The sequence below is a fragment of the Polistes dominula genome, unplaced genomic scaffold (genome assembly GCF_049000335.1).
Source record: "Polistes dominula isolate Pdom_NZ unplaced genomic scaffold, Pdom_raw_medaka contig_77, whole genome shotgun sequence".
NCBI lineage: Eukaryota > Metazoa > Arthropoda > Insecta > Hymenoptera > Vespidae > Polistes > Polistes dominula.
This window is the reverse complement of record NW_028301152.1, coordinates 7,874,136-7,894,617: the sequence shown is the minus strand read 5'-3', so window position 1 is coordinate 7,894,617 and position 20,482 is coordinate 7,874,136. Positions and strand designations below refer to the sequence as shown.

The 20,482-nt window shown below is 28.6% G+C and overlaps 1 protein-coding gene across 2 annotated transcripts in view; it reads left to right on the top strand.

Moving 5' to 3' along the window:
- Positions 1-20,482, top strand: part of dlp (glypican dally-like) — a 138,456-nt gene that overhangs the window by 109,517 nt on the left and 8,457 nt on the right. For both annotated transcript variants that reach the window (XM_015325819.2, XM_089178319.1), the window contains exon 2: positions 16,772-16,942. In XM_015325819.2, the coding sequence (XP_015181305.1) occupies positions 16,772-16,942 (171 nt within the window). The remainder of the gene's footprint in view (positions 1-16,771; positions 16,943-20,482) is intronic.

The following is a 20,482-nucleotide window of genomic DNA, read 5'->3' as shown; positions in this document are numbered from 1 at the left end:
ATGGATATGCGAGAGTATAATTTGGACCATTAACGTTTCAGACGATACTAATGATGAACAATGACGAAGTCTTATCGTTGGAAGTAATTATTTTGATAAATTTCATTTTACGAGTAACTTGAATGACGGTGGGCGGAGGAAGAGACCACGCGTGATCATTCAATTTTATTGAGAAAAGTAAATTGGCTCTTTCTGTCCCGGTATTTATTCATTACGTTCATAAGAAGAAGAAATAGAAGAAAAAATAAAAATATATAATGATGAAGTTGTTTTACAATATTTATTTCTTTTAATTAATCGTTTAGTGAGTGTTGGGTCAATATGTTAATCAATTAACGATTAAATTAATACAACCGAGTTCATACTAGAAAATATCAAATTAAATTATCATTATCATGAAAGTTAGCAGTTAATTATATATAATTTAATATTAATATAATAATATAATATATAATTATATTATTATTGTATATATATATTATTATTTTGTTGTATGTATTAATTGTTACTGTTAAGAATGATTAACTAATTAAATAGAAAGATTTTTTTTTAATATAATATAATAGACAATATAATAAATCAATGAATTTGAGGTTATATTTTGAATACAATTTTTTTTTACAGACTAGAATGAAATTGAAACGGAACAGAGGTTGGTGGATCCATTATTATGACTGTAAAATACATAAATTGTAATTATCCTTACTGTAAAAAAATAAATAATATAAAATTGTAAACAAATTGTAATTTTTCACAAATTTTCACTTCGATCTTAATGACGAGGACTATAGTAAAAATTTTCGTTTCTTTTTATATTTTAAAGAGAAGGGTGGTGTTGTGGGAGCAAGGAGAAGGGGGAAAGGGAAGGAGAGAAAGGTCCCAGGAAGATTTGGATTCTGTTCAAAATTCGACGAATTTTTTGCAAGTGCAAATATTTGCCATATCCTCTTGCCCGAGATTCCCATTAATTTCCGCCCTATTTTCAATTTCGTCCAAGACGCTTTACTCTGTCTCGGGAAAATACCCTCCCCCCACTCCTTTCGCTTTCCCTTTCCCTTCTTCTTTCCCCTACCTTTCCCTCTTATCATCTCATCTAAAATATATCTTTCTCTCTTTATCTTATTTTTGTTTTCTTTCTTACTTTTTTTCATTCTCAAGGGTTTGAAATATTTGAAGGAAGGGATGAAGGATATCCCCTTACAGAAAATTATCGTGCACGAATTCTCTTTCCTTATTTCCCCATACTTCTCCTCTGTTCCACTCCTCATCTCTCCCTCTCTCTCTCTCTCTCTCTCTCTCTCTCTCTCTCTCTCTCTTTCTCTCTCTCTCTCTTTCTGTCTGTCTGTCTCTCTTTATGAATTTTATGATTCTTCGTACAATATTCATGTAATATAAGAGGGTTCATTGGATAATAATTATTCGCAATATAATAATAATAATAATAATAATTTGATATTTGCCATATAATATATAGTGTCCTCAGTTATTCTAATTAAAATTTATTTAATAATTAAAATTATTACTTATGTTTATATAATATATAATATAATATAATATAACTGATATAACAATATTATTTTATTTATTCATTACAATTTATATATATTAGATATATAATATTTATTATATTAAATATATAAAATATAATATATATATATATATATATATATATATATATATATATATATTATATTTTATATATAGATAGATATCGATTTTAGTGCACATTTATTATGTAATTTAGAATATGAGGGAAATAAAAATAGATAAACACAGATAGATTTATACATATATATAAGTGTATAAAATAGTGTATTATAAGAGAGTAGAGATACCACGGGTACTTTTCACGAACATTATTCGCCATTATGCGAAAGCTCACCATTACTACGACCACTACTACCACCACACGAATCCCTATTAAATATTTACAACCTACCGAATCGTTCTAAGACCAACTTCCCAGTCCCAGGCGAGTTGGTTTCTTTCCTTTTTCCTTCCTCTCACTCACTCCTATCCTCCTCTTCGTTTTTCTGTCTCTCTTTTATTCCTTTACTTTATTCTGTTCTTTACTAACACAGTCTTATAGAATGACAAGACATAGGCACAGACATAAACATAAACATAAACTACAGGGAGACGCGTGTAATCGTTGAGCTTGTATTGTCTGTTCTTTGAATCAATTTCTTGCAATTCAATGAGAAAGAAAGAGATAGGTGGATAGATTGATAAATAGATGAAGATAGAAATAGAATATATTTTAGACGTTGTCTACCTCTATCGTAAATATAGTGGTGTAACTGTAATTACATCAGTTCTATTACCATGATAAATAAAGAAAATGAAAATGATGAGGGGGCGGGAAGAGATTGTTGAATGAAATCGATCGTCTGAGATTAAGAATTTATTTTTAAGCTTATCTTTTTATTCTTTCTCTCTTATTTTTTTTTCTTTTTGTTAACATTAAACTAAATAATAATGGTTAGTTTAAATAGAATTAGAGTTTGAATTTAGATATAATACAATTTTTATGATAATAAATAAAAATATAAATTCCATTTTTGGAATTAAATTACCACAAAATTTAAATCGTTTAATGTCATTAGTGAGGGGGGAGCACCGGTTACCTAAATTCATTTTAATTGTAATGCCACGGGGCTCATTGGTGACCCCCCATTCGTCCTTCCCAGTAAGATAAATGTATCCCATACAATTACTCGCTTCAATTTATCCGTTCTAAATAATATTTCAATGTAATACTCATAATTACAAATTTGTTGGCCATGAAAAAGTAGATATTACAATTCTAATTGTTAAATTTTACTTGAAAATCGATAGAAATTATTTGGGGATGTAAAAGTTCATTTAGTTCAATTTATTAATATGAAAAGTGCTTTGTTTTTTTCCGACGATCTCTTACGCACATACACATGTAAACACACATAAACATATATATATATAATTGTTTATTTTTTTGATATCTCCCCTTGTCTGTTGCCATTTTATTTCTTTTTTGTTGGCAATGTTTAAGCTAATGGTTCGGTTATTCTCGGTTTATTTGTCTCTTTTCAGTCAATCACACAGTGTTTCACTCCTTTAGAATTTTATGCGGGACCGAATGTAATGTTGCGTGAAGGATTTAGGATGGTGTGTATGTAAACTATACATACATACATACATACATACATACATACATACGTACACACACGTTTACTCATCATTGCGTATCTGTTTCTCTCTTTCTCATTCTCACTGTTTCTCTCGCAGCAGGAGTCGAGTGTAAATACGTTTCGGACATGATCGTCATGGTATCCTGGTCGTGGGAAAATGGCCGCGTGAAATACATTGTAACTTCTATTATAATATTCAATCCTATTGTTGTACGTGATTGAAATAAAAATCATTTGAAGTCTTTTGATTATTCGATACAAATTTTAAAATAAAAATAAAACATAAAAAACAGAAACAAAATACATGTTAAAAATAAAGATACAGGTGTAGGACATTGATTAGATTTTAAATGAATTCTAAATTTGTTTAGAAAATAAATAGTGTTAGATTAAGTTTTATAATTATATGTGAACCATTTATAGACCAATTTAATAACTTCGAATTTTTTTTTAATTTTTAGGAATTTTTATTATTGCTATTCAGTAATATTAACCGAGATATAGGTTATGTAAAGTATTTTAACAAATATTATGTATAAAAGTAGATAGAAATATGTTAATTAAATAAATATCTATATTATTAATTATATTATTAATACTTATTATTATTATTATATTTATTAATACTTAACTTTTTATATTTAAAATCAATTTCTAATATTATCAGACAGATATTATTTAATAAAAACAATTTTTATAATTTTTAATAATAAATAATACTAGAATGGATATTACTTTATCAATTTGTTTCCACTTTTTGTTTTATTAGTTTAATCGATTGGACTCTTTTATTAATACTATTTTTATTAAATAAAAAAAATAGAAATAGAATATACTTTATTTTTATATTTATTATCGGTGAACTATGATTAAGTTAATATATTGATAGATATTATTGGAGTTTATAGTATTATTTTTGAAAAATCGAATATCTAATTTATTAGAGACAAACTATAATTAGAAATTAAATAGATCGTATTATTAAATTCTATTTTTATTTTCTACGATATAATAAGAATCAAAAATATCTTTTGAAGATTATTTATTTCTTGTTTATTCTCAATATTAAATCATGATACTAATTTGAATTCGTTGTTTACGAAAATAACTTAAGATAAAAATAAATTATTATTGTGTATAAATACGACGAACAAACAAAAATAATGCAATGAATAATAATTTAATTATTAATTTAGTCGTGTTCTCGATATATACGATTAAAAATAAAATAAAAATTATATTTGCCACTTACTAAATTATAAAAATATTTACAACATTCCAATATTATCTTCATATTTTATTTATTAAATAATAATAAAAAAATTTATTGACACTTTGGAAGCTCGAATAAAATAATTTCAATTAAATAACTTCAACTTACTAAATTACAAAAATATTCACGACATTCCAATATAATCAACTTGATGACTTCATATTTCACTTGTTAAATAACAAAACCAAAATTATTGAAACTTTTGAAGCTCGAATGAAAATAATTTCAATTATATAACTTCATTAGAACAAACAAAGTTGAATTTTTTGTCAGTAACAATGACACTTCAAAAGACTAACGTTAAATTGTTCGAATAGGTGAAAAAAAAAAGAATTAGATTGAAGGGGAGTGTGGCTTTAGGGAGGGGATGAAAAGAACAAAAAAAAGAAAAATTAGAGAAGGATTGAACGGAAAAGGGCTGCACTGAGGGTTGGGGGATGTGTGGTACAATTTTTCCTGCAATTTTTTTCACACGAGAAAGAAAAATAATCGAACGATACGCGACGAAAACGACGATTATAAGGGGGCGACCAAAAAATGAAAAGGGAAAGAAAAAGAAACAGAAAGGGAGAGAGAGAGAGAGAGAGAGACAAAAAAACTATGAGATTTCTATCTATTTCGGCTTCGATATTCGTGAAAAAGAAAAGAAGGGTGGGGGGATGAAAAAAAAGAAAAAAAAATCAACGAAATGCGCGCGTGCACGATAGGCAACTCAAATGAATGGCCTGAAGGGATTTTGTGTGTCTGTTTATGTGTGTATTTGTGTGTGTGTGTTGCTTCTTTGTCGTTGCGTCGTTGTGGCACGTTACGAGAAAAGGGAGGAGAAGAGGCATTTGTGAAGTTTCACAGGTCTACCCCCCCAACTGAAAATCGAAACTCGTTTGCGTTCGATAATCGAAAGAGTGAGAGAAAGAGAAAGTGAGAGAGAGAGAGAGAGAGAGAGAGAGAGTGAGTGAGAAAGTGAGAGAGAAAGACAATGAGAAAGGTTGATGAAGCAATCCGTGTTAACAGAACCCCCTGGTTGGTTGGTGGTGGGTGGATATACGTGTCGTTTCAATTTGAGAATAAATAAAGAAAATGAAACTTGTGCTGTGTTACATTAATCTTTCAATCAGATAACAAAAAAAAATTATTTTAATAAGAATTGTTTATAAAAAAAGTGATATTATAAAAATTAATTATAAAAACTAAATATTTATTTATTAACATTAATTAAAATGAAATTAACCATGAAATAAATCGAACATAAATAAAATTTACCAAACATTATTAAACATTACACACATATTATGAACAAGAAAATTATATAATAATAATAAGATAAAGAAAATGATAAGATTTTAATATATTTTCGTAAAACATAACATGAGAGATCGTTGATCGAATTTGATCACCGTTTAAGCGGACACCTGCAAAAACACGAACAAAGTTTTGCCTTGGTATACACTTACTTGCAGAAACGCACGTAAGGGGGTGGTTTAGAGGGAGGTAGAGGTACGTGTGAGGTGGGGTGTATGGTATGCCTAACGTGCACAGGATTTAGGGGGTGTTTTAGGGTCGACATAGTAAAAGGTGAGAGTAAGTGAGATAGAAATAGACGGAATAAGAGAAAGAGAGATAGTCAGAAGGGTGAGTAGGAGAGGTGGTGGAAGGGCTGTGGGGAGGGCTGGGGGAAGAGTTGACGGAGGGGTGAGAAGAACATAGGTTGCTAGGAAACACCCTCTTTTACGTGTTATATTGCATTACCCTATGCGACTCGAAGAGGGGTGGTCGAAGGGTGGTCGAGGGGTGGTCGTGGGGGTTGGACACGTTGAATTGGTTACGAGACCGACGCGTTTCCGTGCCAGTTGGAAGGCGTCTCTGTAGAAAATGACAAAACCCTGGTTGTCCTCGAATCCTTGGAAGGATTCCTCTCTTTGGATACTGTTGATGCTAAAAAAAGAGACTTTTTCGGTATTATCCTATTCTGTATATAACACGTACTGCGGCTTATCCTAGATTTTAAACGGATTTGTTGTTTGAATTATTGTAATTGAACATTTTCGATGTATTTCGTATCGATTATTTTTGTTATTTGAATTTTTAATGTATATTTATAGATTTGGGTGTATGGTTTGTTTATTGATTAATTATTAGAAGAGTATGTGTTGAATTATTTTGAATTTTTATAGAAACCAAATTGTAATCAATTTGAAAGTTTAGGGTTGATAATATTTTAAGGTATTTTTAGGGGGTAAAGGGACGAGGGAATAATTTATAGGAATATTAAATATTATATTGTTATATATATTATATAACAATATTTTAATATTGTTCCAATAAACATAATCTATTTAAACTCAGTAATTGATTTACAATACATTTGATTTACAATGCATTGATTTACATTCATTAACCCTAAATTATAAACCCTAATGGTGATGATAAAAAAAGAAACATTACGACGCCATTTTGGTTGCACCCCTCATTCAAATACAATTATTTTAAAATTAATTTTCTAATGATACACAATTCAATCCAGAATTAACTTTACATTGAGAATTGAATTCAATTCACATTTTATTGATTTAAGGCAAATAATAAATAATAAAAAATTGATAATAAAATTCTAAAACTGATAAAGAACGAGATTCTTTAAAAATACCTCTTGTATATTAGCCTTAACAAAATCTGGGAGGAGTAAAACACAGGTGTAAAGACAAAAGGTGGCAAAACAGGGAAAAGCATGTGTTCTAACAGGTGGCCCATAAAACAACCGAACCATCGAACATGCTCAATCTGCGTGGGCTTAAACCCACTGACTAGAGCCTCTAAAACTAATGATTTTTTTACCTTCTCTCTCTTGATGAACGATCAACCGGATATTCATTTTCTTTTTTTACTTCTAGTTGTTTCTATTGAAATAGAAATTCGTGTGATTAATTGATTGAGATAAAATTTAGAATAATTTTTCCATAAAAAAATTAATTAAAATTGTCTGATGTTTACTTTAAATATTAGAATTGCATATAATTAATTATTAAATTCTATTTTTTTTTTAGATAGTAAATTAATCGATATTATTATAATTTGTTTATAAAATATATTGCATGCAAAGCAAATAATAAACGTTTATTTATATTTTGGTTAATTTGTATTCAGACTGAAATATTTGTAAAACAGATTAAAATATTTCAATATTAAATATAAAAATACATTATACAAGTTTATTTATATTTTTTATTGAGAGTTAAATATTTAGAAATCATCTATGAAAAACAATATTTATACTACAAGTAAATAATTTACAATTTGGTTTACTTTAATAAATAAATTTAATTCATATTTGAATATTTTATATAAAATTTTAAATATTTTAGAAATAATAAATTTGTAATTATTTTTAAAATAATATTTTTGACATCATTCATTCATTTTAATTGGTTTAGATGTATATTCTCAGTATTAAAATAAAATACAAAAAATTTTTTCTAGTTATCTCATTATTTCTTTCTATTTTTATATTTTTATTCATTTAGTATTCTTTCCACAACGAGGAAGATAACAATGTCGTTCTCTCTCTCTTCCTCTCTTTCTGTGTGTGTGTATGTCTAGAACAAGCTTTTATATTCCAAACAGGATTGGTACTCATAAACTACAAACTGTCACAAGCTATGAAAATAAAAATCAGAAAACAAAAAAAGATAAAAAGAAAAAAAATGTGACAAAGAGAGAAAAATGAAAGATTAAATAAAGATAAAAGATCATTAAAAATTTTAGTTCGTTGTCGTATCGTAAAATATTCCGTAAGGAGTTTCATAAGAAAAAAAATAATAAATTCTCAAAATTTCATATACATATAATAATTTGATATAAAATATAAATATAATTATATTTATATTTAATGTTATTTTATATAATATATAAAATTATATATAATAATAATATTATTTTATATAATGTACAGGGTGATCTGTGTGTGTGTGTAACTGGTGGTACAAGCGAAAAGGGGGTGATTCTACATGAAAAAATAAATCGAAAACTTTGCATATAAGAATAACCTATATACATTCCGAAAAGTTCTTAGGTCCGTTATAACGAGACATGATCAAGTGTACGCGTACTTTACGAAAATTCAAAGTCGATTTTCTCGAAAACAAAAAGCATCAAACGAAAAATTTTTATTCTATATTTTCGATTTATTTTTTCATGTAGAATCACCCCCTTTCCGCCTGTACCACCAGTTACAGATCACCCTGTATAAAATTATTTTATTAAATAATATTATTTAAATATAATAAATATAAAATAATATTATTATATTTATATATATATATATATATATATATATATATATATATATATATATATATATATATTATAATTTAATTTTATTTTATTATATGATAATTTATATAATAATATTATATTATAAATAATAATTTTATTATAAATAAATATAATATAAATATATAATTTATAAAATATATATATATGTTTGTTTTTTATTCTAATAGTTTGAAGAGAGAGTGAAAAAAAAAAGAAATCATCTGTCTTTTTACCTAAGTTGACCGCATACAAATGTGATCGCCCGTCTCATTCCACGTCGATCGAAACGTGTCCTGTCACGATCGAAATTCCTTTCACGTAGAAGGGGAAGAAAAATGAAATGGGGAAAGAAGAAGAAGAAGAAGAAGAAGAAGAAGAAGAAGAAGAAGAAGAAGAAAAAGAAAAAGAAAAAAAAAAGAAAGAAAACAGAGCAGATTATATTCCATCTACGTTCGGATACATTGGCGCCGATATTTTTTCAAGGGGTAACCCAAATGTTTAATATTTCTTTCTTTCTTTCTTCTTTTTCTTACATTTTTCACACACACTCTATTTCTTCAAATTTAAAATTTTGTCAATTTCAATATACGAAAAAAGAAATATTGTATTTTAATATTAAATGCTTAATTTTAATCCTAAATTAAATACCAAATCACTGGTAACCAGTATTGTGGTGTATTTAATATAAAAAAGAAAAAATAAGGGTGTTAAAGTAGATTTAATATTTTTTAACCAGAAATTGTCATGTGTATAATGTTTTGTAGGTTAAATTTATTCATTTGAGTAATAAAAAGAATTTAATATTGAATACAGTCGAAAAAATCCCAAATTAAAAAACTGGAAAAACTCTCGATCAGTTTTAGATGAATTTTAATATAAAAAAAAATTATTATAAGATTAAATACATTTTTTACCGCCATTGATCATCACATTCAACCTGTTCAAACTGAAATATATTAATTTAAATAATAACACAAAAAAATTCTTTAATATTATACATTAAATAGAGAATTTAAATTCTAATTTAAAAACCGGTTATAACACGACTAGTCTTAAAACATTTAATAAACAAAAGAATACAAACAAACAAACAAAGTAAAAAGAAAAAAGTTGAGGCGCTTACAGAGGGAGAGTTTAATGCGTTTTGCACAAATGGCGATTAAATATTCAACGTGCGAGGATTTCAAATGATTAATTAGTATGCAAGTTGATATCACGATAAGAGACGTGTTTATTTTTGTTCCTATTATTTTTCCTGTTTCTTGAATAATTATACTGATAGTCTTCTTTTATTTAATTTTTTTTGTTCGATTCTACGCCAGTATCGATCAAAGTAACCTTCTTCAGAAGGACGAGTTACGAGTAAATATGCGTTGATACAACCGACTATGACGACGACATATAGATGACGATAGTGACGGTAGTGACGGTGACGACAAGTTTCAAGATTGTCTTCGTAGTAGTCGTTGGGTTGTGTTACGATCCCGGCTGTCTTCGACAGATTGGAATGCAAATGCAAGCAAGGAGACGAAGAAGAGGAGAAACGATTTTCCTTGGCGACAATGTGGCGCGTCACGAAATACACCGTCGCGAGTTCCGGCCAGGGTATTTACATTTTATGTACGGATGAAATCGAGACGACGATACTACCGTCAACGATCCTCCTCTTACTTTCCTACTACTGTATTACCAATTTTTCTTTTTCACAAAGGTTTTTCTTCCTATTTTATTTTATTTTTTATTCTAATATTTCATTAGGGTTGACATTTATTTGGTCAAACATTTTTCATATACAAATTTTTAATATTAGAATACTTTTGTAAACAAGCATATAACTAACATAGAAACAACTATTTTGGAAACTCATTTTTACTTGAAAAAATTACATAAAAAATGTTCATAATAGACTAACAGGAAATATCAAATAATTTCTTCCATATGAAACAATATCTACATATTTGCTAATTAATAATAATAATAATAATAATAATAATAATAATAATAATAATAATAATAATATACTTCTATCAAAACCTAGCAATGATCAACTCTTTAAACAAAAATGAAACGAAGATCAAACGAAGTATTAAATATTCCAAAAAAAAAGGAATCCTATTCATAATAATAATAACAATACATTTTGATGAACTTTTCTCTTAATGGTCAACCCTTCCTACTTATAAAGGACCCTAAAACTAAAAATAAAATGAGAGAAGGATGCAGATCTAATATAAGAATCTATCGGGAAAAGATTTGCGTTATGAGATCTCATTAACTTGGAGGCAAACGAGAGCCTGCTACGTGAAAATCGTGAATTCGCGTAATTAAGAATCTCCGATGTGCTTTTCCGGGTTTTCTACCAATGATCGGACAAGCTAAAAGTTGGAAACGACTTTTCTTTTTTTTTCCCCTCTTGAATTTTCAGGAACAATGGTAGGAGAACCGGAGTAGTTCTCGATTACGATCGTCTGCGAACTGAACCTTCATCCCCTTTTCCTCCCCCTTCTACTCCTCTTCTTCCTTTTCCTCTTCATCTTCATCTTCTTCCACCTACGTTCTCCACCTCTTTTTCCTCTTCTCTTTTACTTTTTCTTCTTCTTCATTCTCTTTTGTACGTTGTTCCAAAGGAATGGTTGTGGGAGGGTTGAAATAAGAGAAGAGGGGGTTCAGTTTATAAAATGAAAAATATGCCTGTGTTTATCGTTACTTCGTGCCAAGTTTAGATTCCACGTGTGTGTTTAAACGTTGCTTGGGTGCACTGACCAAACGACAACAACGTCCGGCTAAGGTTTTCTAAACATAGGGAGAAATAAAGAAATAATGAATGAAAGAGAAGTAACACCTAAGTCTGCTTGGTCGCTGAACTTAGAATCTTCAATATGTTTGATCGGTTTTTCATCTGGTGTTTAAAATAACATAACTGTAAATAAATCTATCGATAATTTATAGTTGGTGATCAATGAGAAATATTATTGATTAATTGTTTATATTTTATAGAAGTGAAGGGAGGATTTTAATATTTTTATTGGAATAATTATCAATCATATTTGTGATTTTACTGTGAAATAATTTGTTTTATAAGAATTTGGGTTCCTGTAAAAATATGCTTAATATATTATTTTTGAATTAATTTAAATTTTTAGTACAATAATAATGTAAATTATAGGAATTATTTTATTGAAAATATATATATCTTACTTTTTAAATTATTTTTATTAAAAATTTTTAGACTATTCGGATGTCCCTAATTGAAATGTTACATAAAGAAATTTATTATTTATTACAAATAATAATTGGTGTATATTTTAAATAAATTTTTATAGAGTTACACGTTCATAATAATTATTTAATTTTAACATAATATTATAATATTATTTTATTAATATTATTATATTATCATAATAATATTATAATTTTAATAATTTTATATAATAAATATAATATTAAATAAAATAATAATATTAACATTAATAATAAATTTAATAATAAATTTAAAATAATAATATTAATAATATTATAATATTATTTTATTAATATTATTATTATTATTATTACTATCACAAAAATAAAAAATAAAAAAATGAAAAAAAGATGAGAAATAAAGGAGGGGGGATTCCTGGGGATTCCTAGGGATTCCTCGGATTCCATATCGTTAATATATTCGAGTGAAAATGGCTGGTCGCCTTCCGGCAACATCGTTGAACGTTCCCTGTTATACCCTCAAGCGGAAGCAACGCACAAGAGAAAAAGAGAAAGAGAGAGGAAAAGAGAGAGAGAGAGAGAAATAGACTTGGATATCTCGTCGTGGAATTGAATTTCGTGCCGCCATTTCCGAAAATCTACTTACAATGGAAATTTTCCAATTTCCACGGACGCGCAACACCGCGTTTAAGTGAAGGTCGAGGGCCGTGTGTCGATATTGTCAATTATCGATCGAATGGGCACATCTCTTGCTCTATACTCTAACACTTTACTCCTCCCGTTATTCGCACTATGCAGTTTTCTGCACTCACTGGTTATACCAGTGTCGGCTAGATAGACCACGTTGAAAAGAGGTTAAATTTATGAATCCGACATCGTTTCCAACATCTTTTTTTTTTGTTAACCAAACCAAATCCCACTCCCACCCCAACCCCATCTATCCACTTTATTTAAATAATTTTGTGAACAATATTTTGAATACGATATCAGTTAATAACCCATAGCAATATGTAACCATGACATAACCCTGTATTAAGATATTATAAATGGCTTCTCTGGTTGAACCTTTCAGAAATTTAATCACTTATATTTATTTGGTCAATATTTTATCAAATAAATGGTTACAGTATATTATATATGAATATTTTATATAGTATACATAATAATTCGACAATATCTATAATACAGTATCAGTATACGTGTACCATAAATCAATCTGTAATCCTGACACAACCCTGTATTAAAATATTATTAATGACTTTTGTGGTGAATCCTTGAGAATTTTACTTTTTAATAGAAATAATTATTTGTTAATATTTCAAATAGACAGTATTCAAAATTGCATAACAAAGTGTTCTCTAATAATACATATCAATAATTTGTTAAGAATATAAAACACTTGTTTAAAATATCAACAATTGTAATGTAAATCAAATTAATACAAACAAAAAGTATTCAATGGAGTATTGATCATTTAATCCAATCATCAAAGACAGAATTATTATAAAATACAGATCAAACAAAAACTAACCTCCAAATAAATCTAACGCAGTATTTAACAAACTATCTTACGTATTAGAAATGGCACACGTCGATTTAAGATTATCCAAATCCTCTAATGTCAAATGACTCACCCTTGGCATAAAACTCATGTCAGATTGTAAATTATTGACTGGACGTTAAATACGTTAAAAGATTTACTTGATCGGTTAAGTTACAAGAACGAATAACAGTAGATAGTCATTCTATCGTAGACTAAAAAAGGATAACGCCGTATCCAGTTTCGAATTGTAGGGTTTCCCTGTGGATAGCCAGACGAAAAGGGTTCCAATTCGATTAGGTATTACCCTTCCTTCCTTCCTTCCTTCCTTCCTTCCTTGCTTCCTTCCTTCCTTCCTTCCGAAGGAAAGCAAGACGGTAACGATGATGACGATTACAACGGCAATAGCGTCAGTAACACACAGATGCGCCAATTTTGTTATTTCAAAGAGATAGATAGATAAATAGATAGAATTGACCAATCTTGGATAGCAACGAACGGGATTTGCTTTTGATCACAGATAAAATAAATGCGGATTCTGTCTTTTCCAACAGTGGCACGATCAATAAACTCACAATCCACAAATGTCCCCTTTAACCCTTCAAGTCAACTTCATCGCCTACTATTACTCGTTCTTATATAATTTTCAAGTACTACAAAATAATATTGTACTTTTTTAATCATTCCCAAGATCAAAACTAATTCTATGATTTATTATAATATTAATTTGTCAATTTAGTTTTGTTGTTTTTCTTTTTTCTTATTTGCTACAATAGATTGGGATGTTAAAAAGTGGAACGCATTTCGGGTTACGGTTTCTGTTCTCGGTTTGTCAAAGATTTATGTTTTTCTTTTTCTTTTTTTGTTTGTTTTTTTTTCGAGTAATCATAATTCTTCGTACTCTGGCGTAAAAATTGAATTACTTTTCTCGTTAACTCTCCTCGGCAATAGTAGGAAGTAATACGAAACATAGCGCGCATAGACGACACGGGCAATCCCGTGGAAATGAATTGGGATTACTTTTACGGCGTGTTTCAAACTTCCCGATGGAACTAGCAGTGAGATAGAGACGATAAAATAGAAAGAGAGAGAGAGTTTGATGTGGAGTTTGGTGGAAAACGTCCGATGGAGAGGGTGGCTCACCCGAGAGTACACCGTGAGGGAGTAGAAAACGGCAAAATTAGCTTAGATGGTAGACTGCAGGAAGTATTGGCAGATATAAGCGATATAACGCTTTCATGGTTCAAAGATGGTTCTCACATTTTGCTCGTCTTTCATTTCAAATATATTTACAAACTGTAATTATCAATTTTAGTTGAAATAATTCATTTTGTGTAAAAATAATTACAATTTTGAGCAATTATATTTAGTTACACTGATATTGAATGTTCTGTTGAATTATTTTCTATATCTATATCTATATATATATATGCATACATGATTAATTTTAGAAATTCAATTCAACGATAATTGCTATATACAGTGTTCGAATTATAATGAAAGCATAAATCAATAATGTCAATGTTTTACTGTAATGTATTAAATGTAAATAACTACATTAAAGGTAACTAGATAATAAAAGTAGAAATTTGAATGTAATAAAAATAAAAATTATTTTTATATTAAGTAATATTTAAACAATAATACGAACTAATATTAATAAGTATACATTTTAGTTAACAAATAAATTTTTTCTAAGTAAATAAAATGGCAAAATTCGTACAAGTTTATTGATCAATCAATAACTGGATGAACAGTAATTAGAACAATTTACAATAAATAATTAAATTACCAATTATAACCATAACTGAATGAAAAATAACTTGAAAAATTTGTATCAAATTTAGCCATGTCAAATACCACGAAAATCATGAATGGGTAACTGGTAGCAACCAGTAAAATAAATGCATTGCACATAATACAATAAAAAAATTCGCAACTACTCTACAAACAAGCCAATGAAAAATCAGCGTGATGTTAAAACATGTTCAATATTTTCTCACCAATTTAATAATAATTCAAATTTATAAAATAAATAACAAAACCATGAGATTTAGTTTTCCATAAAATACGTAACTCAAGTTAAAAGCAGATCCTTGACGAAGACTAATTGATTACTGAAGATCTTACGTTTCTTTAAAGGTTAAAAAGACTACCGGATGTCGAATAAAAAAAAAAGGATAAGTGTACACACAAGAAGCAGGTGGCTGAACGTCATCTCAGTACGGAAAGAAAACAATGTCTTATTCCTACTTCCCACTCGTATTTGTATTCCTATCTTTCTCTTTTTTAGCTTCCTTTCTCAGTCTTCCGATTTTTCGAAGTAAATTGCATTTACTGACTCCTCGCACGTGAGTATTTCTTCTTCAAACACTCGACGACATGTCGAGAAAGAAAGAGACAGAAAATAGCTTCGAGTTCACGAAGAGTAAAGCATAGATATCTTGTACGTTGATGTTACCTTTTATTCTGTTTTCCACTTTCATAAAAATATTCTACATTTGTCTTACAATAAAAAAGCGGAAATATCAAATAAAAATTTATTGTGAGAAAAGACAAAAAGATGAGGTGGTATACCAGTTCTAGGATCGACCAATTCACATCTCAATTCTTTCTTCTATTTCTTTTTGTAAAAACGAGAACCAGCAGCATGGATTCCTTTTCAGCAATTTTCTCTCTCTCTCTCTCTCTTTTCATCTTCTTTTTCTTTGATACGCAGTGATCCTAGAAAATTGATTCCACGATGAACGAGAGAACCTTTTTTTCCTTACTCAATCGGATTTACCTTACCTGTGAGCGATCGTCTAAAGAGTAAAATTACGATTCGAAAGATAGAAAGAGAGATATTGAAGAAAGTCAAAAATAAAATATTACCATTCATTTCAATTTATTCAATATCGTTTTTAAATTAAATCAAGAAAAAGGGGTATTATATTTTGGGTTATACGATCATTTCATACCAATTTTATGAAGAAAAATTTTAGAACATATTTATAGTCAAAACTTTTCTGATAAATCTAATAAAACAAATGGCATTCTAAGAATACCATCATCGTCATTAAATAATAAAATATAATTCTATTAAAAATAAAGCCAAGTTGATAGAATTAGAATTAAAATTTAAATATTTACCGAGCTCTGAAAACAGCAGCAGTGTTTGCAAATAAATCAAATTAGTAACAGTTTCTTGAATCGTTTTTTGTAATATCAAATGTGTCGTTATTTTTATATTTTTAATTTCTTTTTAAACTAATGTTCAATTTATGTTTCTATTTACAGCGAAGGAATTAAAAATATGCGGTGGAATAAGCAGCGGCGGTGAAGTTTGTTGTTCGGCTGACATGGAGCTACGATTACAAGCAAAGGCCCGAGACAAGCACGAGAAAGCAACCAGGGATACCCTTCAGCGACTGCATCAGCTCTTGTCCACTCGTGGAAATAGATTTCACAGTGAGTATCACCACTCTCACGAGGGCTTTTACAGCGTTGATTTTACAGTGATAGAGACTACGATTGCTCAGACAGGAGAATCCTCTATAACCCTACCTGACTAGTCGTTTATACAAATCGTACCTTTTAAAACAGCCCTAAATATAACACAGTGAATTTATCTTCTTATTTTTTTGTTCTTTTAATCAATTATCCAATGACATTATGATTTTGTAATGGTTAAAATAAACTTTTAGTTTTAGTTAAGTTAATAAATAAAATTGGACGATTGTTCAACAAATCTAATTGGATTGATATCAATGATTCGTATGATAATCATTGTTGCTAACAATGTCACTTTGTCAAAGGGAGAAGATGAAAGATCAAATCCCTGTAGGTTGGTAGTTGATAGAAGTGGATACTGACGAAGTATATACTCCCTCACACTTACCACCCACCACCTATCCTATGTGTAAGATCCTCTTGCCAGGTTGTCTGTTGAGAGAACTTGTGAGACTTTTTTTAATTAAAGCAGGGAGAATGAAGATAAAAAGGGGAAATAGAGGAATGCGTGGATTCGTACGCACGTATATACTTTACTTTACTTTACTTTACTTAATTCTACTTTACTTACTCCAATAGTCACTTGTGAATCTTTCCGCGACACGTTCCATTCTGCAACTACACTCAACTCTTTTCCACTTTCTCTTTGTATCCAACTAAACCGCGAACGGACTTTGGGGTAACGATTTTGGCATTCCTGAAGGTTATTCTCATCCAACACATACACACTTACGCACACCCATATATATATATATATCCTTTATCTTTGAACCTTCGAACACGATCGATCGAGGAGAAAAACGATTTTATTGCGAATTCGAAAGAATTTCACTTTGGTCTGAAATAGGGTCGGTCAAAGTAGATGTTGGGGAGTCATGAAATTAAAAAAGTACCTATTAAATCTTTCATTTTATATGTCTGATGTTCTTTCATATGTTACTTGGTGATAAAATAACTGGTATTTTAAATATTGAATTTAATGAGTTATGTGATTTAATTAGCAAATAACCAAGGAGTTATCTGAGTTTTGAATTATTCTATATACTCTTGAATTATTTTAAGTGAATCCCAATTTAAAGTTGTATTATAAAATTAAACTCACAGATTTCATTCTTTTACATAATTAATTTGAGAATTTCAATTCTACAATATAAATTTTATTATTAAAACAATAATGTAACTAATAATCAATAATGTGGCAAATTGTATAATCATAATTGAATAAAAGAGGAATTACTAATTAAGGTGACATATATTTAAAATAATTATTATATTTTATTATTTAAATTAAATAATGTAAATAATAAATAAATTTTCTATAATCAAAAATTTATATAATTATTTCTTGCACTCGCCATTTTGTTTTTAAGTCCAAATATATTTGACGCCATATTGATAATGTCAACCTTCCGTGTTAATATTTTATTTAAATTATATATTAATATTTTATTTATTATAAATTAATATTGATATTTAAATAAATATTTTATTTTTTTCAAATAAATAAATTATTTTATTTAAAAAAAAAATAAAAAAATAAAAAGAACAATTTTATAGAATTGTCGAACAAAATGTCGAATATCAAAATGGAGGTTATGAGATTAACCATAGAGAATAGTTTTAGTTTAAAGACGTGGTGTAGCAGCATTCAAGGAGAATGCAGATAGAAAGAAAGAGAGAGAAAGTGAAAGAAAGAGAAAGAGATAGAAACGATGGTTTATCCCTCTGTACTTATGCACCTTCCTTCCTACACGCCCTGCAACGACGTCGATTCGAGAAGATCAGCGGTAGGATTACACGTTGGGAAAACGGGACCGGGTGGGACTGTTGGGGAGGTAGGATTAAAAGATTAGCAAAATTGCCGTTTCACGAAGACCTCCGATCGGACCGGTAACTCTTCTCACGTTTCTACGAGAATAACGTTCTCTCTTACAATATTAGCTTCATTGCAAAAATAATTAGGCCCTTTTTTATTATTTTATATTTACTTTTTAGTTTGTGTAATTAACTTTCATCTATTTAAATTAGAATTACCGTGAGTTTGTTTGTTATTACTTTTTCAATTTTTTAATATATGTTGAATTTAAGTCATACTTTGATTTAAAAGAAAATAGCAGTGTTTACTAAGAAAATTCGTATCAATTTTGAGAAAAATTAATATACTTGAAAAATATAAATTTCAGACATTCCAATAATCATAATAAAATAATAATATTAATAATAATAATAAAAAATAACAAATTTTCTTTTAGTATTCAACGGTAAATGTAAGCCTATACATGTGTGTGTATAGGATTATATATATAGTATAATATAAATGATTAAAGATAAAATAAATCGATATAGGACAAAATTTCTCGCATCGTTTACGCGATGATGATTCGCAAGCGGATGATGCCTTTGATCGTGCGGATATTCGCATTATTAATTCTATCATCGTATCTCTCTCTCTCTCTCTCTCTCTCTCTCTCTTTTCACTAACACACACACACACACAAATACACGTAGGTATTCGTTCAAGTTCCTCTCTGTTCCCAACAAACAGTCTCGTTTGCGGTTTGCCTCCTATTGGTGAATATTCAATGGAAAAGGGGTTAGAGAGAGATAAAGATAAAGATAAAGATAAAGAGAGAGACAGACAGACAGACGGAGAATGAGAAAATGAACAAAAGGGTGACGAAGTTTACATGTCGGATAGCATGCACATTGTACTTATGTCTATGAAATATGACAGGTAATACTAACAATCTGTTTTACTATCCTTCAGATGTCCCTTAGATATAGTAATTACTATAGTATTTGCGAACCATGAACCATGAACCATTTCTAAACTCTTTCCTCGTTTTCCACCCTTCCGAATTCGACTAGGAACTTGACTCTACCAACCAAAACAAACGTGCTCTTTGAATTTTGTAACTTAACTAGACTCGTGATCTCCTGACAGAGGTTTGTTTAAGTTTGTTGATCATCAATGATTAATGTTTGAATTAGAATAATTATTTACTATGATTTATTTAATTATTATTAATTTTTTGTTTATGATTACATTTAAAAACATTTTTTGTATCGTTAACAAAAATAGAACAATAATGTAAAATCCTTTTATTTCACGTAGAATTAAAATTATATAACAATTTTTATAGGTTAATTTGATACGTTTAATGAACAATCGTTATGTCAAGGAATTACAAATCTTTATTTACAAAGTATTCTTTCAACAACATCTTTCCCCTTTTATTGAATAAACAAAAAAATGCAAAAATTAAACATAACCTAAATACGAAATCCTTCATTTAAGGATGAAAATGAAAATTGAACAGTTATTTAATTAAATTAATGAAATATGTTTAATGAAAAATCGTTATGTCCAATAATCAAACAAAATTCTTATTAAAAAGTATGCTTTCTTGATAAAATCAATAACACATTAATATATTACAAAAGAAGAATATATTTAACTCCATTAAAAATAATATCGTCTCTACCTATGCCCTAATA